General features: G+C 48.7%; 1 protein-coding gene across 1 annotated transcript; it reads left to right on the top strand.

Annotated features, from left to right (window-relative positions):
* Positions 1–240: 240 nt before the first annotated feature.
* Positions 241–3,116, top strand: LOC135269076 (uncharacterized protein C16orf78-like; the record flags this gene model as incomplete). Its single annotated transcript, XM_064362766.1, has 2 exons — positions 241–524; positions 2,969–3,116. Coding segments are annotated over 2 exons (432 nt in total), but the record flags the coding sequence as incomplete, so codon positions are not given.
* Positions 3,117–27,513: the final 24,397 nt, after the last annotated feature.

Raw genomic sequence — 27,513 nt, 5'->3', positions numbered from 1 at the left:
AGACGGAGTTTCGTTCTTGTTACCCAGGATGGAGCAGAATGGCGCGATCTGGGCTCACCGCAATCTCCGCCTCCTGGGTTCAAGCAATTCTACTGCCTCAGCCTCCCGAGTGTCTGGGACTACAGGCACGCACCACCATGCTTGGCTAATTTTTAAGGGCACCAGTCCTATTACATTAGTGCCCACTCTATTAACATCCCCTTCCTGCCTACCCCCAATCTCGCATCCCCCACAATCTAACTTTTCGATGACATCTGTCCAATTTCAAACCTTGACATCAAGGATGCAATAGAGCCAGAGTCCAGTCAGAGGCCAAACCCGTTCGGTCGACCAAACATTGTCTTAGATCCCATGTTACAGGAAAGTACCTTTAGCAGCCAGAGGACAACTTTCATGAGAGACTGGTCCACCAAGATGCCTGATGCAGCTTATGAATGCAAGCTGAAGATCCTCATGGAGAAAGGCACTGAGCCCCAGATGGAAACCATGAGGATGTTGAAGCCAGAGGAGGTGCTGAGCTGCCGGTGAGACCCCTGGGCGAATGGGATGGGGTTGTGGAACAGGCTTTGCTCACTATTATCTCCGGCCCAAACCCTTTGGCTGAGCCTGAACGTCTAGGAGTAGGGGCTTGGCGTGGCTGAGCTCTGCCCTTTGGTCCCAAAGGACTGCTCCAGGGCTCAAGCCAGTGGGTTTCCAGTAGCTCACCTGCCAGTAGACCATCCCCTGCATGGGCATGTCATTTAGATGCTGCCGTTTTTATGCCATACTTTCAACAACTCTCCCAATATTTTCATTTGTTTCAATATTACTCAAAAAGGAAAGAATGAGGTGTTTGTGTCTTTGTCTTAACAGGAAGATTTCCCTAAGATCCTTTGCACTGTGGTGTTGAGTTGCTGCTGATGCCACCATCCCCCGTGACCTACGTGCTGCATGATTGGACTTCTAGACTGTCAAAGGGATCATGAACAAAGTGTGAAACCATTTGATATTTACTGCTCTTCCCAGAGAGTCTCCCTTCTCACTTGCTCTCTGTCCTATTTATCAAGGCTGTCTGGCTTTCAGCAATACAGCCTAGTTTACCCCCAAAAAATAAGTATCCCTCTCCCTAGACCAGTGTTTTCCTTTACTGTAAAGGTGTAATGGACAAAGTTCAGAAACTTTAGCAAATAAGAAAACAAAACAACAGAGTGATGTAGTTGTCATCGTCCTGGTAATGTTGACATTGGTAAACTCATCTGTAGGTTTAAGATGGTCTCAAATGTCTGGCAATCTAATAACCCCATCACAAAGTCCTGCTCTGCTCACTGACTGGCAGAAGGATGGATGGGTAGAATGGATAACTGGCTTCAAGATGAATAGGCAGAGACCTCAACAGATTGCCCTTGCTGGCTGGTTCCATGACTGGATGACTTCAGCCATGGCTTTCAGATAGACCAGGTGATTGTAATTGACTCTGGCCAATAGGCGGCCTACCTGGGTTCCATGGTTGGGGGATAAGAGATTTTGACCGGACTCCTATCCTCCAAAGAGATGGAAAGAATATTTGAAGAGATAGCATATGAAAGCATTCAAGAAATATCCCAAAAAAGAATGAAGTGGTTCAGAATGGGATTTTTTTTGAGACAGTCTTGCTCTTTCACCTACACTGGAGTGCAGTGATGAGATCTCAGCTCACGACAACCTCCACCTCCCAAGTTCAAGCAATTTGCATGCCTCAGCCTCCCAAGTAGATGGGATTACAGGCGTGCATCACTACATCCAGCTAATTTTTGTAGTTTTAGTAGAGATGGGGTTTCACCATGTTTCCCAGGCTGGTCTTGAACTCCTGTTTACAAGTGATTCCCCCACCTTGGCCTCCCAAAATGCTGGATTACAGGCGTGAGCCACAGCACTTGGTCAGAATGAGATCTTGATGAGTGACCCCATATGCATGACACCCTCATAGGCTAGACTGGTCAGGGAAAACATAGCCCAGGTATGAGGATTGGTGAAGGGATCTGAGCTGGCCATAAAAACAGGTAGGCTCTGGGAAGATCTTAAAGAAGAGTGGCCATTCCCAAAAGGCAGAAAATCAGGTTATATCAACACAGTTCCTCTCCCATCATCTGTGGCGAAGTAAGCAACCAGCAGGCAGCCTGAGTAGGGGGCCTACCCCCTATACTAAAGCTGGGACCAAGGTCAGGGTTGCTGATAGAATAAGGAGCTCTCTGGATAACACAGTACAAATTAGATTGAGCCCATTCTTCAGTATAAATCAGAATCATGGGTCTCTAGCTAATATTCTAAATCAATGGTCTGATTTTTAAATTGTGTGGATATTATTAAAAGCAAATACTCACCTCTATGCCTGCAGCTTTGCTCAGCCATTATTTCTATTGTCCTGTATCTTTCCCGGCCCTTGGCCTCTCCCAGGGTATGTGTGCATGACAGTGACAGATCATGTAACAATTCACATTCTGTCTTTTCTCCCCACTTGGTATTGTCACAGCCATGTGACACCATCTTCTTCCTAATGCCATTCTAACTATGGCCTTTTAATTAAGATCCTTGATGTGGGTGGGGTCATCCATTATCAGATTGACCATTTCTCTGTTAGAGGAATTATTCATTTTCCTGTTTTTGACAACCCAAAAATGAACATCTTTTATTTATATAGCTTTTCTTTCCATTGACTTCTCTTCTTGGGATACATTGAGAGCCTGAGTGGAGCTACCATCAAATATAATGAATGTTTTTTCTTTGGAGGCAGCTGATTACCAGAAGAGTGACACCAATGGAAACTCCCACTGCCTTTGCGGAGCACCCCGCCATCTTAAAAAGTCTCTGTGATCTCCGCAGATGACTGCAAGAGCCAGTCCCTTATAGAGCACCCACACTTACTACTGCTTGAATCTAAACCCTTTGCAATAAAGTTAGAAGCTGCTGTGACTCCACCTTCAACTGACCTCTTTGGCCTTCTCTTGAACAGATGCCTGAGGTTGTCCAAGGAGAACATTCGGACCTTGCTCAAGCTGTGCAAGGATGCAGGAATGAACGTGGACATACACCCTAACATGGTCGAAGGCGAAATAGACGCTAAAAAGGTGTTCACTGGAATACCCAGTGTGGCTCTCTAAATAGCTCCTCTTGCCACCACCGTCAGGCTCCATCTGTCCAGATGCCATCCTCTGGCACACTACAAGTGGCCCTTCCAACTTAGTGCATCCCTTTAGAACATAAGCAATCAGGAAACAAGCCTCAGCTGCATGATCCCTCTGCTGCTGTCAGACTGGTCCTTGACATCCAAGTCAGAACCAGCTTAGGAGGAACTGTGGTTTTTCTTCTGACCAAAAGAAGACTCCTTAGAAAGGGCTTCTTAGGAAGGATGTCTTAGAAGGTGTAAAAAAATGGGGTCCCAGGGTCCCCAAAGGGACATTAGAAAGGACAAAGTGTAAAGGGGCTGGTGGGGACACACATATGTCCCCATGCCCAGGTGTAGGACTTGGATTTGTGGGGACCTGGACTCCTTGTGTGCAGAGTAGGGGGCTGACCAGGGGAGGGGCAGTGAGAGAGGGAGATGCTATCAACATATGGAGGAAGGAAGGGAGACCCTTGGGTGCTTACAACCACAGACCCCAAAAGCGGACCTGAAACCTCTCAGAGCTGGTAGGTGCCTCAATATCAGGAAGTCCAGGACCTTATTCATTTGAAGGAAAGAAGCCACAGAGGGTAAGAAACTTGCTCAGATTCACACAGGCAAGAAACGGCAGGGTTGAGATGAAAAAAGTATCTTCCCCAAGTCTCCTGCCCTGCTCTCTTGCATGACTGTGGTCAATCCTGCAGGACTCTCCTGAGACAGAGCCTTCCCATCTGGGCATGTTGGCCAACCAAGGTCACAAACTCAGGCACTTCCAGTCCTTGCAAGTGTTTCAAGCAAGTCTGAATCCCGAGTATCCTACCTAGTAGCTGTGTGACTTTAGGCAAGTTACTTTACCTTTCTGTGCCTGTTTCTTCACCTGTAGAATGGGATTAATGGCAGTATGTGCTGAGCAGGGTGCTGTGAAGAGCTCATGAGAACTTGCATGTGAAGCAGGGAGCACAGTGAGTAACAGCTGAGAACTCCATGCAAATATGGGCTGTTCCGTAGTTCGCTGGGGTAGATGAGGAGCTGATTTTCCAGCTGCTGCTTTCCTGGGTGGGATCCTCAAAACCAGGCACGTCAATCCCTGTGGAAAAGCTGCTAATACCAAACCTACATCTCCTCATGGCAAGCCCATACATCTAATGATCCCTAGGCCCCAAGATACATCCCAGAGAGACTCCCATTGCGAATCTCCGCTGGGCAGCCACTGCTGCAGCTGGTCTTGTTAGCAGGTTTTACTCTCTGACTCCGTATACTGAAATAGCAGGGGTTTTCCTTCCACGTGCTTTTAGATTTTCATATCCCACCCTGAGATTCTAAAATGATCTCTTGAAGGTAAGTAGCTTTCTCCATTGAAAGTCATTACCACTGGGGCTCAAAGAGAGGCCCTGGAGGCTGCCAGACCCACCCTCCCCCACCCCATGCCAGCACACCTTAGGGGTGCAGTCACCACTAAGGAATACAACACCCTTCCGAGGAGTGAGCAGGCTGGAGAAGCGTCAGCCCACAGGACAGCAAGCTGTGTTTAGACAGAACTACAGTGAGACCCAAACCAGAATCCAAGGAAACAGCTGTGAAGGGTTACGTAATACTCCCTCTCTCCAGCAAATACCTGTCCCTTGGGGAGAAATGGCACTTCACAAAGGAGAAAGGAAATAAATTTTTTGAGCATTTCAAGTGTTAGGCACTTGGTCAATATTACCTCAACCAAAATCAAACCTGAAAGCATCCTCAGAGGCCTTCACTTCAGTATCACAGACTGGGCAGCCAGGGAGAGCACAGCCAAACTCTATTCTGCACTGAGAGCCTTGCCTTCAGGAAGTCCTCCGCCTGTCTGCTCTGCCTCTCCATTGCTGCCATTTGAGCCTGTTTCCTCTCATTCCAGGCAGTGTGGAAGGGGAGAAGTCAGCAGCCTTCATTGGCTGGTAAATATTCATATTCAGGCAGGACTAGTGATGAGGAACACATTAAACCACAGATAAAATGGCCCTGAAAAGTTAAATGTCGGATATATTAACCACAGCAATGTAATATGACAGTGACTATTTAGTCATTTCATTTTCAGACTTTTTTCACAGTTTTCTGTGATACAATTCAGTTTGATTATCTCTGCAGTATTCTTAGCATGTCCCTCTTTAAAATGCAGTAGCCAAAAATGGACCCAGAATAAGACATGAAGCCAGTGGTTGGATTCCTTTCTTGTAATAAGGACCGACTTCAAGGCAGCATGTCTATTTTATGTATTCATTTTTCTCCTTCACCAACTGTATTATACAAGTGATGTGCTATACTTCCCTTGTGGTCCACTAAGACCCCTGGATCCTTCCCTGAAGAACTGGAGTCATACGCCAACCTCTATTCCTCCACAACTCACTAGGAGCCCCATGTGTAGAAAGGTATTCAGAAAAAGGGAAGCCCAGCCCTTCTGATGTCACAGAGAAGCTGAGGGAGATGCCAACATCCTGGCCTTAATCAGGAGCTCTCCTCACTTAGTGGAGTGTTGAGGTTGGTAGTAGCAGGAGGATCTGTGTGATCCCAACACTGCATCGGCTCTCAGCTTCTCCACATCCACCCAGGGCCCACATTGGCCCTGACTTTTCACAGGTTTCTGTTGATGTGCAGTCAAAGAAAGGGCACATCTTGAGCTCCTGTAGTCCATTGGCCTCCAGTCACATTCCTCAATCCTGACAGTCAGTCATTACATAGTTACTAAGCACCCACCTATGGGTGTGTCATCCCTGCCCCTATGGGAGTCCAGGGATGCAATCATTAAGAAGACCTGGTCCTGCCCACATGGGGTGTATAGTCCTGAAGACAGAGGAAAAACTAGCTATTTAAAAGCACCATGTGATGAGTAAGGTGAGGGGAATCAAATGTCCTGAGAGAACAGGGGGAGGAGGCCCTTCCCTGTGGGATGGGAGAAGCAGATGATGTTAAAAACTTCTTGAAGGAGGAGATGTCTAATGTAACACTTTTAAGGATAAACAGGAGTATCCAGGATCTTTATACAGGAGGGAAGAGCAGACAGAGAGAACAGAACGTACAAAGGTTCAGATGCCAGAGACAGTGTGGCATGGTGGGAAACCAGTAGGTAGGTCAATCTGCATGGAGTGGACGATTAGCAAGGAGCACAGTGGCAGGAGATCCCATGCTCAAAGGGCTTGTGGTTTCATGACAAAGGCTCCCCTCACCCCCACTTGGGGATGTTATTCATTCATTTAGCAAATATTTACTGAATACCTACTATGTGCCAGAAACTGTTATAAACTACTAAGGACACAGCAGTGAATAAAAATACACATTCTTGCTTTGATGAGCTTACGTTCTAGTTGGGGACACAAATAATACGTACTTTAGCAAAAGGTTTTTTTTTTTTTTTTTTTTGCAAGTAATGACAAAGATTTTGCAAGTAATGAGAAAATAAAAACAGAGTGGAATGCAAGAAACGTGACTGGGAGGAGGATAAGAGAGGATGGCTTCAGGCAAGGTGCTCAGGGCAGGCCTCCCAGAATAAGTGATTGTGTTGGTACCTGAAAGATGAGAAGAAGCCACCATGAGCAGACCTAGAGGCACAGCTGCAGCAGGGGGATGGCAAAAGCCAATGCTTGTTCATGGGACTTGCAGGAAGGTCAGTGTGGTGGAGGCAGAGTGAGGAAAGGAGAGAGTTGGGAGAATTGATCAGGTCAGGCCTTGAAGGCTATGGTCCCTGAAGGCTATAGTTTGGAGATAATTCTAGTTGCAGCGGAAAATCATGTTGGAGGGAAGTAAGTACAGGAGAGGCCCCTCTGGCTTCTGAGAGGGGAGAATGCTCTGTGAGAAAGAAAGAGAAAGCCTGGAGATGAGTATAAAGGTATATCAGTCAGCTATAGCTGTGTAACAAATAATCCCTAAAATACAGTTTAAAACAACAGAAATTCTCATGATTCCACTGGTCAATTGAGCATCTCTGCTGATCTTGGCCAGGTTCAGCTCAGCTAGCATGGACTTACATGTCTGTAGTCAGCTAGTGGGTTAACTGGGTCTGGCTGGTCTAATGTGGCCTTGCCTGGGCTGGCTGGCCTCTGCTTCATGCAGGTCTTCCTGTAACAGGCTAGCCTGGGCTTGTGCTCATGGTGGCAGCATTCCAAGAAGTGCACAAGGTCTCTTGAGTAATAGGCTCAGAAATGGCACACAATCACTCTCACCTCACTCTAGTCTTCAGTGGCCAACACAAGTCCCAAGGTCAGCTCAAATTCAAGACTGGAGAAATAACCTGTACCTATAGAAGGGAAGAGTTTCAAAGAGCTCGGGTGCAGGGAGTAGTACAAGACTGGACAATTCTGCAATCAGCCTAGCACAGGAGACTAGTGTGCAGTTAACGGAAGAGAAGGTTGGAGGCTTAAAGGTGACCACAGTAGAAGCAGATTATCGAGAATGTATTTTGGAGGTAAAGATGAAAGAATTTGTCCCTGGATTGGATGCGGACATGAGGGAGAGGACTCAGGAATAGCCCTTGGGCCAACCTTTGACCTGAGTGACTGTCAAGTGTGCCACAAAATGCAGTGGGAGAGAGCAAAAGAGAGAAAGGCAAGAGCCAGGATTTGGGCTGGAACCAGTTAGATGGGAGATGCCACCGGCATCCATGATGTTCCAGGGGTCAGTGAGGAACCACCAATGGGTTTGGAGTGGAAAATGACGTGGTGAAGGACAGATTGGAGAAGCAAGCCCAGAGACAGGGTGCATTTGCTTCTCAGAGCTGCTAGAATGAAGTACGACAACTAGGTGGCTTAACACAACCAATATTTCCTAATTCTTCTTCTTCTTTGTCTTTTTTGTTTGTTTTTGTTTTTGTTTTTCTAGGTAAGGACTCACTCTGTTGCCCAGGCTGGAGTGCAGTGGCATGATCATGGCTCACTGCAGCCTCGACTTCCTGGATTTATGCAATCCTCCAACCTCAGCCTCTCAAGTAGCTGGTACTACAGGTGTGTACCACCACACCCAGCTAATTTTTGTGTTTTTTGTAGAGACATGATTTTGCCATGTTGCCCAAGTTGGCCTTGAACACCTGGATACAAGTGATCCTCCAGCTCTGGCCTCCCAAAGTGCTGGGATTATAGGTGTGAGCCAGCACACCCAGCCCGGATGCTTTTCTCACAGTTCTGAAGAGTAGAAGTCTAAAGTTCAGGTGTTGGCAGGACTATGCTCCCTCAAAAGCCTGAGGTGGGGGGAATCTTCCTGATTTCTTTAGCTTCTTGCATTCCATGGCTTGTGGAGCACAACTCCAGTCTCTGCCCCATCTTCACGAGCTGTCTTCTCCACATGTCTCTGTCTCTTTTTAAGGGCACCAGTCCTATTACATTAGAGCCCACTCTATTAACATGATTGGATCTGTAAAGACCCTATTTTCAGATAAGATTATTTTCGGGTGTCAGGGGATAGAACTTCCACATATCATTTGGAAGGCCACAACCCAACCCATACTACGGAGATGAAAGGTGGAGTCAGGGGCCCAGAGGTGGGTGAAGCATCCCCCCATGATTCCCTGAGTTCATGGTAGAGTTGTGACTGGAACCCACATGCTTAGTGCTCTCCTCAACCTGCCCCCACAGTCACACCCTGCTGCCCACCTTTGCCTAGTGAAAGTGCCAGAGCTTGAGCCCCAGGCTGATGGCTAAGGCTGCAGGTCCATCCCACTGCCCCTCTGGTGGTACATTCAGAACCAGGGCCTGGGGATCTTCTCTTGCAACCCCAGGGCCCCTGTTCAGGGACCTGTACATCAATACGAAAACCCTGTTCACAAAGTAACGTTAGCAGGAGGTCTTGCCCAGCCCCTGCTGACTCGAATGCCACATCTCTAAGAGACTGCTTCATGCCTCCAGAACCTCCAGGGAGGAACTGCTGTGGGAAGCCCACCTCTCAGACCCCAGATGCACCTGTAGCACCAGGCTACAGGCTTTTCTGGGGTTCAGTGTGAACTGGAAAAGGGAAAGGAAATGAAAGCAGAGAAGAGACCTTGCCCCACTCAAAACAGCTGAGGCTTGGACCTCACAAGCACAAGGAGCCTCAGATTCATGTTCCTGACATCCTGGCCAGGTGAGCCCACAGCAAGCCCCAAGATTCACAGTTTGCATTGAGAAAGGAATTTTTATCAGACAACCCCAAGCCAGTGTCCATCAGCAGACAGCACCACCTACAGCACACTCTAAATGGGTGTTTTACAGACTCTGAAATTACCTCATGAGTAGTATAATTCTACTGCACTCCCTAAAACAGTTACCGCCAGATATAGAAATAGATAAACACATAGACCAGGAACAGAATCACACGCGAAGGTGACACTGCAGTGCAGTGGGGAAATGATGGTCTTTCCAATAAATCAGGTTGGTCAATTAAATATCCATATGGAAAAAAAATTGACCCTCTTCTTCTCACCATATGCAAAAATCCACTCCAGATGGATGCAGATTGTGGAAGTTTTTAGAAGAATGGTACATGACAATCTCCATGACCTTGGGGTAGGCAAAATGATTTTTAACACAACTCGACAAGCTCCAATAATAAAAGAAAAATTTAATAAATTATATTATATTAGAACTCAGAATTTCTGGCTGGGTGCAGCGACTCACACTTGGAATCCCAGCACTTTAGGATGTTGAAGTGGAAGGATCACTTGAGGCCAGGAGTTCAAGACCAGCCTGGGCAACATTGTGAGACCCTACCTATACAAAAGAAAACTTTTTTTTTTTAATTAGCCAGGCATGTTGGTGGATGCCTGTAGTCCCAGCTACTCAGGAGGCTGAGCTGAGAGGATTTCTTGAGCCCAGGAGGTTAAGGCTGCAGTGAACCATGGTCATGCCACTGCACTCGAGCCTAGGCAACAGACCAAGACCCTGTCTCAAGCAAAGAAAATAATTCCTGCTTATCCAAGGCATCACTACGAGAGTGAAAAGGCCAGTGACCCAACCAAGGGAAGATACTTCTTCTGACAACACAGCTGACAAAGGACTCCTACCCAGGTGATATATTTTAACTCCTATATATGGGTAAGAAAAAAAGGCAGGTTGCTCAGTGTACAAAATAAGCCGAAGTCTTGTATAGTATAGAAAATTCACAAAAAAGGATTGCCAAGTGACCAGTAAGCATAAAAAAGTCATTAATCATTAGGATATACAAGTTAGAAAAGACGACGCAGAACCACTATGCACACGCCAGAATGGCTAAAGACTGGCAGTGGTAATCCCCTTTACCCTTGGTGAGAATCAGAACTCATACTCTGCCATTGCAGCTGCAGGTTGGCACCACTTAGGAACACTGGGACCATCCACTTAAGTCGAATATACACTCCTTGATGGTCTGGTGTTTCCTATGCATACATACTGAACAGAACTGCATGCACGTGTGCACCAATGGGCGTGTGCACCAATGGATGTGTGCACCAATGGGTGTGTGCACCAATAGATATATGCACCAATGGATGTGTGCACCAATAGACATGTGGACCAATGGACATGTGCTAAGTTTCGCAGCAACTTTATTCAATGTAGCCAAGAGCTGGAATGAACCCAAATATCCATCAGTCAGCCATAGAAAGCATATCTTGCAGTATAATCATACAATGGAATACTGCATAAAAACAAGAAAGAGCATTCAATATGGATGAATTATACATACTATATTGTGGGAAAGTGGCAAAATACAAAAAAGAACACCTGTAGAGTTCCATTTATACAGCCTTCAATCAGGCAAAAAAAAAAAAAAGAAAGAAAGAAACCCTAAACTTAATCTATAATGTAGGAATCAGGATGGCGGCTACCCTTGGAGGAGGGGGTGTGTGACCGACTGGAGGGCAATTAGCTTAGAACATTCACTGAGCTGTGCACTTGGGATTTATGCCCTTTAAAAGTATATTGTACTTTAGTTAAAAGTATATTGTACTTTAGTTAAAAAGAAATATACTAGTGTTTTGTTTTAAAAAAAAGTTCTGGTTTTATTTGCTGAAAACAAAAGGGTCCTCGATGGTGAAGCTATTCGAGTTCCTTCCACGTCCCAGAGGCAGAGGCTAAACCTAAGTCTCTTAAGGCCTGGTGCATGTCCTCCAGGTGTGTAGTGTCTGTGGCATGGCGTGGCCTTGTGCAGCTGCTGGGGTAAATGTCTCCCCTGCCATTCCTTTCCCTCCTCTTCCCCTTCCCTTTCCCCTCCTGTGCCACCAGGTGGGGCTTGATCACAGCAGAAGGCTGCTCTCCTGACAGTGCCCACACAGTCTGGCATGACTGCTGGCAGAGCCATTAACCCATCTAAGGGGCAGCCAGGCCCTCAAGCCTAAGCCTCAGGTAGGTGGACACAAACCCAGCTACTCACTAACATCACTTTTCTGAGACTTCGATGCTTTTCCTCCAAATGGGGGCAAGAAATGCAAGTTAAAATAACCATGAGGTATCACTCGGTGAGACTGAAGAATGTGAGAAAGCTGGGGAAGGCCAGTGTTGGCACAGATGTGGAAATGAAGGAAACTTCATGCCTTGCTGGTAGGCAGTGTGGGCCATTGCAGCTGCTCTGGGTTAAGTTACACACGGACACTGCAGGGACCTCGCAAGCAGCCCCACTCCTGGAGGCATATTCCAAAGCTCTATCCCAGGAGATCTATTTAAGGCCCTCGGCATTGGCAGGAGTGTCTGGGTGCTGATGGATGGCAAAATGAGGTGGTTGAAAAAGATGGGAAACAGGATGAGAAGTGACACTCTAGTCCTAAAACAAATGAAAAATACACACATACAACAATACACTGCTTACAAAACACATGCAAATACATTTGGACAGCTGGAAAGGGAAGGGAAGAAGGAAGAAATGAAGGAAGGAAAGGATTTTATTCTTATTTATTTTTCCTCCTTTCCTTCCTGTTTCCCTTAATAAAGGAGGAGAAAGAAAATACCACGTTTCAAGTGTTGATATGAAAAGAAGACTCCAAGTGAAGTTTCAAGAGTCTCTAGCACTTTGCAGGCACCAGGAAATTTTCATTCTCTACCTATGCCTTTAAGCACTAATATTTATCGAGTGCCTACTGCGTTTTAGGCAATGTACCAGGCTTTGTAATACAATAATGAACAAAGACCAAAAACTGAAAATTCCTGCCATGATAGTAGCTTTGAGACTTACTCCACAAACTTGAGGATAGGAGAAATGGCACACACCCCTAAATCAAATCATTATAAATCTGATTTTGTGCCCTTGTGGTGCTGGACTGGTGGAAATTTAATTTCTATTGCTTAGTGGGGTTCCCTCTCTTACACTCCCAAGGTCCCAGACAGAGCAATACCTTGGGGTGTGTAGGATTCCCAGCATCTGGCACCAACCTGCACTGGTCACTGCTGAATTGCAAGAGGTCACATCCCACAAAAGCTCAAAAGGTCTTCTGATGGGCAGCTCAATTGGATTTGCACCCAGAAGACTCAAGGACCTTTGCTGGGAGTCCCCATGGCTGCGATCCTGCCTCCTGAGAGGGGTCACGCAGACAGCTCTCCCACAGTGATACTCGGCTTCCCCAGGGCACAGCTTACAACCACCACTCCTCTATCCCCTACCTCCGCCACTGCCATACTTTCTTCTGAGGCTTACGCCTTCCTCTCACCCTAGTTCTCCCCTTGAAGAGCGTGGGTTTCCAGACCAGCTCCAGCAGGCTGTCTACAGACCCCTTCAGCTCCCTGTCTGGCAGCAGAACCTTTCTGTGGCAAGTAACTGAGCACAACACTTCTCTCTTTTGAGAAGGTAGGTAAAGGAGGGAGACAGAGAACCAACATCATGAATTCTCAGGCTTTCAAAATCTTTTGCAGGACAATGAACAAAACACAGGTTAAAATCACAATAAACAGCCCTGACATCATTCATGTTTCTAGGATTTTAATTTATCCAACATGCACTAGTTGAGCACTTACTGAATGATGTGTGTTCTCGGGCCTTCTATGAGTGGTGTGGTTGTTGATGGCACTGTGGAGATGATGGTAGCGATGGCTGAACATAACTTTGGCAAAAAAAGGAAAATATATGTGTATGTGTATATGTATGTACATTTCTATATGTATGGGTGCATGTGAGTACACATTTGTATGTGTTTATATGCATATATGTGTATGTGTGTATACATATAAATGTGTTTCTATGTGTGTGTGTATGTATGTGTGTGTGTGATGTCAAGTAGTTTCCTGGTCTAGTGTCTCTTCTCAAGATACAAATTCCAGGGAGAGGGTCTCATTGTCCTCTCTAGGGTCAAGGTCCCCATGCCTTGGCCCAGGGAAGGTGGAGCACCTAAAGTGCCAGTTCCACCAAGGCCACACACAGTGGAAGAAGGATAGTTCCTAAGGGAACTGAGAGACTTACTGGTTCTTTTTGCTGGGCAATAATTTCTCCCCAAACAATAACAAACACGTATCATCCCACATGGTTCCTGTGGGTCAGGAACACAGTGGTGTAGCTGGGTCTTTGATGAGGTTGGTGTCAAGCTGTCAGCAGAGCTGCAGTCATGTGAAGGCCTGGCTGGGCTGCAGGATCCATTTCCAAGGTGGCTCAGTCTCACAGCTGGCCAGCTGCTGCTGGCTTTTGGCTAGAGGTTTCAGCATCTGTCCACATGGGCCTCTTCATGGGGCTGCTTGAGTGTCCTGACAACATGGCAGTGGGCTTCTTCCAAGCAACCAGCCCAAAAGGGAACAGTGCAGAAGCTAGAGGGCCCTTGATGCTGTCCCCTGGGAAGTCATATACCCTGCTGCATTGCTTCTCTTCTGTAATGTCCTGTTGGTCATACAACTAAGCCCCAGTCAGTGTGGAAGGGAACAGCACAAGGGTGTGGAGACCAGAGCCAAGCATCACTGGGGGCCATGGTGGGGACTGGAGACCACAGGTGTCATTACAGGAGGAAGCGGACCTGGAGGCAAGGCAGGCAGGAATGACAGCTGCTGACCACAATGCTGGTGTCCTTGGAGCTCACAGTCTAGAGGAAGACAGAAGACAAGAATGCCATCGTTAATTCATAATCACTTAGTTGAGAACACCTAGTAATGGAGAAAAGAACAAAGGGGTTAGGATCAAAGAAGGGGCAGCAACTGACCTTGTTGGGAGGAGTCACAGGGCTCCTCACAGAGGTGGTGACAATTGCACTGGACCTTGTAGGAAAATAGAAGATGGGATGAGGGCACTCCAGGCAAAGGCAGGAGATGGAAAGTGGGTGAAGTCTGGTTTTGCTGAGTGGTTGAATGGGGCTGGCACAAGAGAGTGGGCAGAGAAAGACTTTCAAGTGTAACAGGCCCTACCTGCCTGTGGGGGACCTGCTCCCAGATCCTTCTCTTCTTCCTGTCCCCAGAACTCAAGATCTCTGGCTGCCAAGGGAGAATGGACCTGGTTTCTCTGCAGGCAGGACCCACTTTCCCCAGCAAACTGGCCCTCTAGGAAGCCTTGCCCTTCTGGGAGAAAGGCCTGATTTCTGCTGGGCCCTGCCACCCACCCCAGCTGAGAGTCAGGGGACAGGGGAGTGAAGCTCTGTGTTTCCCAGAGCCACTAGGCCTGGCCAGCCCCACCATTCCATGCCCCTTTCTAGGATTGGTAACAGCCAGTCAGGATCCTACCATTGCACTTGGCCATTCTCAAGCTTCTGCCACCCCCTGCTACAACACACACATGAATTCCCACCCGCTCCCAGCCAGCTGGGATCAGCTTCAGCAGGGCCGGCTGGAGTTACTTTGCTTAAGGCATCAGCCTCCCCAGGGTGCATTAGGCAGGCTTCACTGGCCAGAATAGGGCCAGCCTGTAGGGAAACAGGCTCCAGGGGTTCAAAACTCCAAAGGGCTGGGCTGTTTGGCCCCAGCTGTAGAAACAACAACGGGGTGCAGCACACAGTGCCCCCTCCCTCCTCACCCATGAGGGCACTGGTGCCATGATGCATCCTAAATGGTCAAGGCCAGAGTCACATCCATGCCTCCCATGTGCAGGACCCAGTGTTCAAGAGCTCAGGCTCTCTCCCCATAGGGCCCCAGTAGCAGAGAGGCTGCCACTCTGGACCCAGGCAGGAGGGGAGGAGCAGTCGCCTGCTCCCAGCATACATCCTCTGGGCCCGCACTGAACAACAGCCTGCTAGCACTCCCATAAACCAACTCTCATATCCAAGATAAAATTCCCCATGGCCCTCAAGCTCAGGAGAGCAATCTTTGTCCCAGATCCTCCAAAAGCTCTGGAAGAGTGAAACCTCTGCTTGAACAGCTTCTAGCCCTGGAGCAGAGAAAGGGAGGGAAACCACACCAATAATCACCACTGCCAGCATTTGCCTCTGAGTTTACAAAATGCTTTCACTTACTTTCCACCGTCAGATGGCCACCACAACTCTGAGAGATGAGTGGTTTCATCATCATTTTACTAATGAAGAAGCTGACGCCCAGAGAAGGAAAGGGACTAGTCCAAGCGCACAGTCAGGAAGCTGCAGAGCCAGCATTAAGCCAGGCATTTTGATGATAAACCTGGGTCCTCTTTTTAAATCACTCATTCACTCAAGCATTCCGTCAACCTGCAGCAAACACGCACTGAGCTCTCCCACAGGACAAGGGATGGGCTTACCACCCCACAGCAGTGATGAGCAAAGACAGACATGGTCCCATCTCATAGAGCTTCCAGCTTAGTTGGGGAAACAGTCCTTAAATAAGTCTTTAAAAGTACATAATTGCAAGTGAAAGAGCACTATGAAGAAAATAATTATTTAAGTCATTTTAAAAAATGGAGGAGGTGTGATTCCCCCAGAGGGTAACCAGAAAAGAGTGTTCTGAGGAGGTGCTTTGAAACCACATCAAGGCTCAGCAGAAATGAGCATCAGGATTGATTAATAATGTCTGCCACTGGATTCAGAAGTGGTGGCATGCATGCCAGATACTTGTTTATCTGGTTTATGCCCTCACTAGGATCCTTTCTATCCAGAAAGAACTAGACATGATTTTAATTCTCCTGGAGTTCACCATGATGTAGACTAGGAAAACATTAGCAGAAGAAATCATGATACAAAGCAGCTCATTGGCTTCATTAATAGAAAAATCAAGGAAGCAAAATACAGCCAGTGAGGGAGTAACTGGTTCCCGATAGGGTTATTTTATTCCAGCAAGACTTGGAGGACTCTTTGCATGAGACATGGGAGCTTGTTGAAATGAAAGCCCTCCTTTTAAAGAGGAGAAGCCACTTAGCACCAGAGGAGGATGTGGAGTCATTTCTATCTATGACCTAGGTTGGGAGAACAGCTGGTTCCTTCTCTGACCTCCTCCACATTCCTAGCAAGTCCAGGCACAGTCCCTGCCTGGAGATACTTCTCCACTTGCGCTCAGAGCACCAGCCTCACTCGGACCCATGGTGAGAACTGACCTTCTTCCATCAGTCCCTTAGGCTCAGCATCCCATTAAGTGGCCTTTCAAAGCAGCTTGCGGCTCCTTTTGCCACTGCTGTAGGGCAACCTGCTCAAAGCCCACAAGATGTAAAACAGCACCTTGAGAAGAAATTGTTAGGTCTATCCAAATATTCAGAGCAGCCTGCACTTAAACTGTCATTGCACTTAATCTGACTGTAATCAGTCATTTCTGTGGCTCTTAATTCATTGTCTGTAAAACCAAGACAATGGACCTGGGTAGAGGATGTTCAACCCCAGATCCCCAGTGCCTGGCACTCAACAACTACTTATTGAATGAATGAACTATTCTAAAAAAAAAAAAAGTTGGGACAATATCAACAGGCTGATAGTTTGGATCTTGCCCCAGGAGATAAGAGGCCTTCCAGGTTTTAGGGTGGTCAGCAGAGTGTGACAGCACTATGGTGTTAGTTTCTCTTGAGTTCTGACCCCCAGCCTCAGAACTCCAGGGATAAAAGATCTCCAGGAGAAGGTGATGACCCCATATCATGTGCACCCTCTGGTCCACAGCCTGGCCACTTCACGCTGTTTGAAAGAAGCCATTCCTTTCTTATTGTGCTCACTCTGTTGGTCTTGTGCCACGTGCTGGCACCTCCCAGGCAGAACCCTTATTTTGACAGAGTTAAAAGTCCTCTTAGGAGAGTAGACTAGACAGTCACTGAGATGGATCAAAGGCACAAAGAATCGGAACTCTCAAGAGCTCATTGAAGATGGGCACAGAAGGCTCCTTGGAGTCAGGTCATCCACGATGAGTAGACCTCAGACAAGTAGAGAGGAGAATCTTTGGAGAAGGGGACCCTCACAGAGGAGGAAAGAATAATCTGAAATCAGGGAGAAGACTGGTCTGGCAGGAGTAAGGTTTTGGGAGGTGTGGGGACTGGGAAGGGAAGGCAAGATGGCACTAGCTCATGGCAGCCTTTGGCTGCTGGCTGAGGAGTTCAAAGTCAAGCCTGTGGTCACCAAGAGGCAACCATAAACCTTCAAGAAAAGATGATCTGAGCTGGTTGTCTGGGACTTTGGGGGTGATGGGCAGAAAACATATCTGTGCCTCCTTGGCAGCCAGATTTTGAAGAAAAGGGGAGAAAGGCCGCAGGGAGCCAGCCATGGATGACTTCCATAGACCTTGGTTTTTAGAACATGCCCCATCAAAGCAGTGGATCATCTTATTAGTTCTCCAAACAGCACATCTTCCCTAGATCAAGACTCCGGTGGAAACACAATGGCCACAAAAGTGGTTTTTGTGTCTTGGTTTTCTGGGTCTCCACTCCCCACTCCCTCCAATATCTATTCTCCATTATTGGCCAGACAAAGCTCATCCCATGATTCCTGCGACTCCATTGTAGTGAACATCTGTCCTTTCTCACGTGTGCATTTACCCATCTGCGTCTCCACGAAATCTTTCATCCCATTGACATTGTAAGGATTCAAAGTAAGGAGGTTCACGCTGTCAAAGAAGCCTTGATCTGAATGCCTTCCCCCAACTTTCTCCTTAAATGAGTTGTTAACAGGAACCCAAGTGTCTGTTGAACCTAAAATGCTTTTTTTTTTTTTTTTAATAACATTTCATGGTAACTTACGGGCGCACTTTAAGAAGTGAGGACTCAGCATGTCCCCGGTGGCTTCCTCCTTGAAACTCTGGTCTTCAGGGCTGTGGGAGGCATCCAATCAGACAGGCTGCTGCTGGGGGCCAGGGGAAGAGGGCTGCAGGGGTTTTATTTCAGATTCGAGCTAAGACCATGAAATGGAAGGCAGGAGGAAAAGTGAGTGAGTGCTTGTGTGTGTGCGTGTGTCTGTGTGCGTACGGCCAGAATAATGAGTCACACTAATTCATAGAATTCCATTTTGGCCATCACACACGGCTCCCTTTTCTCTTGAAGGCCACTTTGAAAAATCCCATTTTCATAAGTCATTTACTTCCCCTAGGAGGGCAGGCCTTCTAAAAATATTCCCTACTTCTTACACCTCAGAAGCAAATTATTTATGTTAAAGCAGTTTCATTATCCGGGTCCCACAGGGCCAGCTTGGAAATGGAGGTGACTTCCAGAAGGCACCATTGTCAACGGCAAGGTCATAAGAGGCACCCATTCCCAGCAAGGTGAGGCTTTCTGCCAGGCCCAAGGGGCCCAAAGAGCACTTGCGGGTCCATATGAGGAAGCTCCATTCTATTTTTCTACAAATATTTGCCTACCAGGCACAGCCCTAGACCATGAGTAATCACAGAGCAGAAAAGGCTGCTCTCACAGAGCTTGCATTTCAGTTAGGGGAGACTGACCCTTGATAAAAATGCAAATAAATATACTGAGAGTGCAAGGGCAAAATGATGGGAGGGGCCTCCAAGGGATGCACTTGACATTCTGCAGGGTGAGCGGGCAGAGCCCTTTGCAGCCACACCCAAATAACAAAAAGGATGATGCCCTGCAAAGATGGAGGAAGTTGTGTTTTCCAACTAGAGGGCACCACTCAGGGCAGAGGCGCAGAGGCCAGAGGAGCTGAGTAGCCCAAAGGAGCATGAGAGGCCTGTGTGGCCAGAGCAGAGAGAGCAGGTAGGGGTGCAGAGGGAGGGCAGGCCAGAGGGCACAGGGGCAGAACCGAAAGCCTTGAGTCCAGGGACTAGAGAGGGGAGTTTCTGTGTGGCTGTTTGCTCTCCACGCCACCCTGGATCACAAATTTGCTGCGAATCCAAGCTCCACAGGAACTGCGTGCCCCGGTAAGAACCAAGACGCAGGGGCCGCTGCCGAACGCGAAATTCCCCATGCACCGCTCATCTCCACTCCCTCTCTCCACCTGGGAAAAAGCAATTAAAAATCACCTCTGAAAAGTCAGTGAGAGGAGGAGAGGAGTTGGGGAGGGGCATGCTTTAAATGTAGGTGGAACCTGTCACTGGCCCCCCAGAGGGGAGTTTGTCTTCCCCCTTTAATCAGTCACAAGTCCTGGCCTTACCCAGTGGGGGAGAGAGAAAGCATGAGGCGAGGAACCGCTCCCTGGAGAAGCCCCTCCATTCTTTCCATGTCCATAAGGCAATTAAGTCTTCACGTTCTCAAACCTGAAGGCTTTCATGGGCCGAGCCAATTGGTGTGTCTCCGTAATGAGGAGGCCTTCTGCTCAGGGGCCCATTTTCCTGGTAGCTTCCAGGCTCATCCTGGCCTGGCAGAGAGGCGTCCACTGCAGGCTCTGAGCTCTGCTGGCCACGTGGCCCCGGGAGGAGAGGTCGGAGTGGGCTTGTTTCTCCCCGGGTTTATCTGGGACAGCAGATAGCCCAGGGCAGCTTACAGGTCAGAGGGTGGGCTGAAGCTGGGCTAGAGAAGCAGGGCTGAGGCCTGGGTGAGCAGGAGGGTGGGCTCTCACATACAGCCAAGGTGGGGGCTCTCTGAGCAGTGCAGGGCTGGGGCCCGGATGAAAGGCCTACTGTGAACAGACTCATTACCACCGAGCCCCAGATTAAGCCTCTATTATGGGCCTATAACTGGAGACTTAATTATTCAGCTGCCATTGTGTGCTGCAAAGAAGCCAGGATGGTTCACCCAGATACCAGGCCTCCGCTCGGGGGTCTCCCAGGTTACCTGGCAGGACAGGACCTGTGTCAGGTGGGGAAGGGCCTCTCTAGACCAAGTTTTACCCTGGAAGCCAGGGGTACAGCAGGGAGCAGCACACACCCTCTCTGCCTTCATGGCGTGGGCAGTCATACATTGGGGAGGGAAGCGGGGGAGACATGGCCACACAGATAAGAAAAGAAAAGGTGCTGTGGGGGAGAGTGCAGGGCAGCCTGCGGATGACCCCTGCAGGGAGAGCCAGGCCAGGAAGAGGCATTTACACCTGGGGGAGTTGAAGCAGGGGAGGAGAGGCTCCGGCCGAGGGAGCAGCAGGTGCAAAGGCCCCAGTGAGAGATATGAAGAATGGATTTGGGGTATGAGTGGAGACCCAGGCGGAAACCAGACTAGTCAGGACTTTTGTGGCTTAAAACAGAGGAGTGACCAGGTATAGTAGCACATGCCTGTAATCTCAGCTCTTTGGAAGGCTGAGGCAGGAGGATCACTCAAGCCCAGGAGTTTGAGACTGGACAAGGCAACACAGCGAGACCACATTTCTAAAAAAATAAATAAATAAATAAATAATTTAAAAATTAGCTGGGTGTGGTGGCATACACCTGTAGTCTCAGCTGCTTGGGAGGCTAAGGTAGGAGGATGGTTTGAGCCCAGGAGATTGAGGCTGCAGTGAGCTATGATTGCACCCCTGCACTCCAGCCTAGGCAACAGAACAATACCCTGTCTCTAAAAATAAAATAAAATAAAACAAAGCAGAAGAGTGGCGGGTTCAGCTTGACATTTCTTACAGCTCATCAGGGCTACCACGTGGAGAGGAACAAGGCAGGGACCAGAGAGACTTGCAGGAGAGAATCGTGGGCTCACCAGAGCCTCCACTGGGAGAGACCCTCCATCGGGGTGGCAGGGGGAGAGAAGTAGGCGCTGAGGGCGATGCTTGTGTTACTAAGGCCAGAGACAAGAATACCCAATTGCTTCCCTGCCAACTACCACCAACTCTCCACTCTGCCAGGAGAACTGCACACATGGGCGAAGACCAGGGTGCCTCAAAACCTACCCCCTCTTGGGTGTGGGGAGAGAGGCAGAGAGCAGAACCACTGGGGCCAATGAGGCCTCACTGATCCTCTCAGATGCCTGCCTGGAGGAAATGGCAGTGAAGGGGAGACAGGCATGACTCACAGAACAACCGGAAGACCGCAGCCACCACCCCAAGTCTTCAGGAATCCCAGGGGCTGGGCTTTCTGTGCTCTCAATCGTGTGAGTTTTGAGGCAAGGGTGAGCCATCCTAGGAGTCAGCCGTGGCTGGCAGTGAGGAGGGGGGAATTTGGAGACACCAAGGGACCTTCTAGTCCTAAAGTCCCAGGATTCCTCTGAGTCTGGGGATGAAAGGGTCTGGGAGAGTGGATTAGGACAGCCACTCTCACTGCTGGGGAGGGGCTCCATGATCACCTCCATTCCAGATGCCAGGGTCAGCCCTGAGAAGGGAAGGAGCCCAAGCCAGTGGCTCACACAACCCCAAACCCTCCTGGCAGAACTTTTCTCACTCCCAAGATCACTGTGGTAGGAGTGTTTGCCATCCGTTCTTCTAGGACTCCTGAGGGGAGGCCTACTCGTTGTTGATAAGGACAGAAATGATCAATACGGAGAGCCCAGACACGCCGCTACGCCTTACGGGCATCCTCTTCCTCACCCCATTTTACAGAAAAGAGACAGGCTTAGAGCAGCGATGGGAGCTGATGGTACCCTCAGAGAGTGAAGCTGTCTGGTGCCAGGGGCTGAGCTCTTGGCCTCCTTGGCATGGCACAGTGCCAAGATGGCATTTGGTATCAGGGAATACACAGAGCCACTGTGGCTGCCCTGTGCACTAAGACCACCAACTGGTACCTTCACAGAGCCAGCGAGGAGCTGGGGCCCCTCTCAGATGGTCTCCACCCCAGAGGCCCAGGGCCCCCACAACAGCCCAGTTCTCATCATGCCCGCCCACCGCCCAACACCCTACACAGGCGGGAGTCTTGGCTGGGAGTCACCGTCTCTAACAAGTGAATTGTGATGGTGGAGTGCACCTCCCTCTCTCCTCTCCCACATCCCGGCGCCCCATCAAAGTATTCCCATAATGACAAGAGATCATGAAAGGAAACTTGCAGGTGGTTAAATGAGCTTTCTTGCCTTTGCAAGGCAGCAGGGAGGGGAAGGACTGTTTTGTTTAAGGAAAGCTGCCATGCCACTTTGATGTGAGGTTCATTCTCTCACAGAGAAGATGCTGGTGAGTGAAGCCAGCACCAGAGTGGGTGGAAGCTCAGATCCTCACCTTCCATGGCAGCCAGAGGCAACAGGCAGAGACAAGGTGGCAGCACTGGGCCAGGGTGTGGGCAGCCTGCTCCCTCCTCCTCCAAGAGGCACCATAGATGTTGTCTGGAGTGAGGCTCAGGGCTGGCCACTCAGCTCAAAAACTTGCAGCAGCTCCTCATCCACCGATAGGTTTTCAAACTCCCAAGCAGCCAATATATTACAGCCATTAGAACTCCTTTGGTTGCAAGTGACAAAAACCACAACCTGAAGGGGCTAAGCAAAGAGGGAAATGTGTTAGCTCCTGTTGACTGACAAGTCTGTGGCCAACCTGACATGTACAGTTTGATCCAGGAGCTGGATGGATCAGCTCAGCTCTCCTTCCTTTGCAGGCTTTCTTCTCTGACAAGTTCTCCCCTCAAATAGTAGAAGGCTGTGCTGCCCTGAATTTGCCCCTTTCTGGCTTCAAGCCCAGCAGGAGGAGCCAGATGCTGCTTCCTGGTCACACAAATGCCCCCTGACTGGCTGACTGGCTAGGCTTGGATAACAAGGCCTCCTCCACATTGATCACTCTGGCCAGAGTCATAGAAGGCATTAAGGATCAGAACAGGGAGATGATCTGGGAACTGCTAATTTAGCACTCCTCCTGGGATGCCACCCAGCCCTAGCCATGCCAAACTGCTCTTACTAGGACACCAGTGAGCAGCATCGCCTGATGTTCAATCATAAACCAGGGTATGCTTAGGAAAATGTTATTTTCCACAGGGTCAGGCAGTTCTTTTATTTGTCCTCAACAGTCCTCTTTCCAGCCCCCATGGGAAAGGCATGAAACTGGCTGCTTCATGTCCAAGGCATGAAACTGGCTGCTTTTATGCTGTCAGCCTTCTAAGCCCCTGTAGGGTTGGCCCCCACGAGCTGAGTCTCCCCTGTAACTTAGCCCAGATGATAGACAGCCAGCGACTGATAGCTCAGGCACTAGAGTCAAGCCTTGATTCTACCAAGAAAAGTTATTTCACCTCCAGCAAGCTTAGTTTCTCCATGTTCAAAATGGGGATAACAAAAACACCTAATTGATAGCATCATCAAGAGAATTCAGTGAGGTTATGCGTGCACAGTGCTCAGCCCAGCGCCAGCATGTCTGTTGTGCACTCGATTCCATGCTAAGTGCGTTTTATACACTAGTCACTCACTCTTCAATGAGTTTCACAAATATACATTTCAATTCTTTAATATGGAAATATTCACACCTACCAAAGGAAAGGGAATAATAGAATTAACCCAAGTATACTCATAACTTTCATCGTTATCAACATTTGGCCATTGCTGTTTTGTCTCCTCTCAGCCCCATCCTACTTTTTTCTTAAACTGAACTGTTTTAAGGAAAATTCCATTGGCTGGGCACAGTAGCTCATGCCTATAATCCCAGCATTTTGGGAGACCGAGGCAGGAGGATCACTTGAGCCCAGGAGCTCAAGACCAGCTTAGGCAACATAGAGAGACTATCTCAACAATCCAAGAGACCTCTCTGGGAGATGATGTCGGCCCAGAACTAATTGATGAGAAGGAGCGAGGCATGAGGCACAGGCAGGGAAGGTGCTCCAGGCAGAATGAGCACCATGGCCCTGCTCAGGATCAGGCTTCATGAGCACTTGGCAAACATAGTGGGAGGGACTGTGAATGCAGGTGAGGAAGGGATAAGAGGGGAGAAAAGGCCAGATCATCGAGGACTCTATAAGCTGCTGCCAGGAGCCAAACAAGACAGGAATCTTGCCAAGGTTCACAACAGAGACGTGGTGTGATTGGACAGAAGCAGGGGAGTCTGTCAAGAGTCCTGTGTGGGACAGATGACATTTTTGATGCATATTAGCATTCAGGATGAGCTATCAAGCGCATTTCTAATTCACACAACAGCCCTTGAGAAATATGGATCATGAGCCCATTTCATGGATGAGAAAACATGGGCTCCAGTGGTGAAGGCCACGGTCGCTCAGCACGCACTTGGTGGGGGCAAGCCCGCACCCTCCTAGCAGTGCTCTGCAGGCTGCTGATGGTCTCAGGGGAAGGTGGTAGAACAGAGGAGGAGCCCAGCCCATAGATGGAAAGATGGAGGCTCGGAGGGCTTGGCTCAAGGCCACATGGGCCAGCAGCAGCAGAGACCAGACTGGATCCCATGCCTGCCACCCCCATCGGCACCATTTGGAGTGGCTGAGGTTGCCCATTGAGTGCATCTATGCTGAGAGGTGCCCATGGTCCGGGCATTGATTCTATTTTCTGGAAAGCCAACCTGGCCACAAGAGTGGGTGTTCACCTGGGTTTGTTCCTATAGATCCTTGGATTTCAGGAAGCTGCTTCTCATTCCAGATGGATTTGCCAAAGGCAAGGAGAGTGCTTCTGGAGGCCTGGACTCTTAGGAGTGGTGGCTGCTGTTCAGGAGGATGTCCATGGCAGTGGCCTGGGTCACATGCTGAGGATGGGAGGGGCAGCCTGGGAGGCCCTGACAGGGAAGGCCAGCTGGAGAGGCAAGGTTCTTCAGGAGGGACTTGAGGTTTGCCATGAGAAGTGGAATTCAAATCTGGTTTTTACTCAGAATCAGAGCAACTCGTCTGGAGCCCTCACTGGGTCTTGGACAGTTGATATCAGACCTTTGAGATGAAGGTGTTCCCCAATCTCCTAACAGCCCTTAACACAATACTGTGACCCACACTTCTGTATGAGGAAACTGAAGCCCAGCTTCATGGAGTCTCTGAACTATGATAGAAAAAAGTGACATCTTTATTTTCACCCACCTCTAACTAAAATAAAATGTACGATTCCCTTCAATTACAAATATGGTAACAAATTACAATAGTCTGATCAGTGCCTTCTACATCATCACCACGAGAAAGCACAGATGTTTTCCTCATCATACTATGGTGTTTCAGATACCTTTAGACAGCACTTATGCTTATTACTGATGCAAAATGACAGTCGTTGTTAGACTTGACACAAGGTAAGGTGCTAACAAGGAAGCATGTTCCTACTTCATGATTTAAAAAAACATTTTAATAATTGTGCTTCCATATAATTGGCTTCCTTTACAGTGCAATATCTTTCATTTTATGCATTTAAAAGCATTGTTCTGAGACTGCTAAGTGTTCCATGGCACGGTAAAGGTTAAGACCTCCATCCCCCACGATGGGTGAATGCAGCGTGCAGAGCAAAGTAGGGACCCAGGAATGGTTCACCCATCATCCTTCACAAGGTGAAAGACAGATGGTGGCTCAGTGCAAGAATAACCTGCCTGCTCCTTTTCTGGAGGCCCATGGAGAGTCCCAGAGGACACACCTAGCCTTGCACATCAGCCGGGGCCTCTGCTCCCTCCACTAGCACTCCCTTGCCACTCAGGGCTCTGCCTGGGGTCTGCCCACACCACAGCCCCACCTCCCAGCTCAGTGCAGATGACCACTCTGTGCTGAACTTCCAGCAAAGTCCAAGCCTGGAAGCAGCCCCCCAGACCTCCCTTCACCCCTGACCTGGTCTCCCTGCTTCTGTTCTGCCTCTCCTAGCCCCAGCCCACCTCCCAAACCACCTACCATATTACAGCCTAGTGAGCTTTGAAAAACATCTCAGCACTCTGGGAGGCCAAGGAAGCCAGGTCACTTAAGGTCAGGAGTTCAAGACCAGCCTGGCCCACATGGTGAAAACTCATCTCTACTAAAAATACAAAATTAGCCAGGTGTGGTGGCAGGTGCCTGTAATCCCAGCTACTTGGGAGGCTGAGTCAGGAGAGCTGCTTGAACCTAGGAGGCAGAGATTGCAGTAAACCAAGATCATGCCACTGTACTCCAGCCTGGGAGAAAGAAGGAGACTTCTCAAAAAAAAAAAAGAAAGAAAGAAAAAGAAAGAAAGAAACAAAGAAACAAAGAAAGAGAAAGAAAAAAAGAAAGAAAAGAGAAAGAAAGAAAGAAAGAAAGAAAGAAAGAAAGAAAGAAAGAAAGAAAGAAAGAAAGAAAGAAAGAAAGAAAGAGTCCCATCTCATATGTCCCCACTCCACTTCCAATGCTCCATCACTGTCCTTGCTCTTGGGATAAAATCCTCAGCCTGCTCCATAAGCCCCTGCCTCATCCCACACCCATTCCCCTCTCACTCCTACTCCCTCCACTTCCTGTTCCTCAGATGTACCCCCAGTCCCTCCCAACTCAGGACCTCACAGGTGCTGTTCCCTCTGTCTAGAATGCTGTTCCCCCTTCTCCTCACCTCCTTAACCCCTGCTGATGCCTCACTGGGCCAGCTCCTTCTGACATGTTCTGTCATGGGTTCAGGGACTTCCATCAGAGAACTTGATGCAGCTGCATTTCACACATTTTATTTAGACATATTTATAATATGTAATTCTGGTGTCAACGTGTATTAGTCAGCTTTAGCTAAGATATGCTAAGAAAACAAACCAACCCCAAACCTCACCAACCTATGACAATGAGAATTTACTTCCTGCTCCGGCCATGCATCATCCCTGACTTGGTTCTGCATGTCACCTTCCTTCCAGGATCAAGGTTGAGGGAGCATCCCTGCTTGGGACATGCCTTTCCCATGGCAGACAGAATATAGCAATGGCCTGGCCAGAGGGTGGTATGGAAGCCCCACCCTCCTGCAGTGTGAGGCACTGCAAATTCCAAGCAAAGTCCCAGTGGGCAAAGGTCTTCTGATCTTCCAGGAGGCAGCCAATAATTGGGGACAGAAGGACAGCCTGGCACATCTCACTCAACAACTGCTCTCCTTAGGGCAAGATCGAGGCTGGGTTTCCTCATCACTGAATCCTACAGGATGTGTGAATGGGTGGCAGGCAAAGGAAAGAGAATCATGGAGGATGGATCCCAAGTCCTGTATCCACTGAGGACACGGGCCCAGCTCAGGTCGTCAGGAGTGAGGAAAGGAATCACACGGGGACAGCTACATTCATTGGTGGTCTCCTGCCAGCTGCCATATAGACCTGAAGAGAACTGGGGTTCTGGAAGGAAGGGGGCAAAGAGAAGGGTGTTGGGGTTGGACAGGCAAAGGTTTCTCCCTTGGTAGTGAGGAGATGGGGTGAGCGCTGTTGCACCAGCACGCCCCGAGGTTTTTGCCCGGAGCATCCCATAGTGCTCATTATCTCTTGTCTGGCTAAATGTGTGCAAGCTCCCTTTCCTCCC

Source organism: Aotus nancymaae, unplaced genomic scaffold (assembly GCF_030222135.1).
Source record: "Aotus nancymaae isolate 86718 unplaced genomic scaffold, 86718_ANA_hifiasm-v0.15.2.pri h1tg000049l, whole genome shotgun sequence".
Taxonomy (NCBI): domain Eukaryota; kingdom Metazoa; phylum Chordata; class Mammalia; order Primates; family Aotidae; genus Aotus; species Aotus nancymaae.
This window is presented reverse-complemented; position numbering and strand designations above follow the sequence as displayed.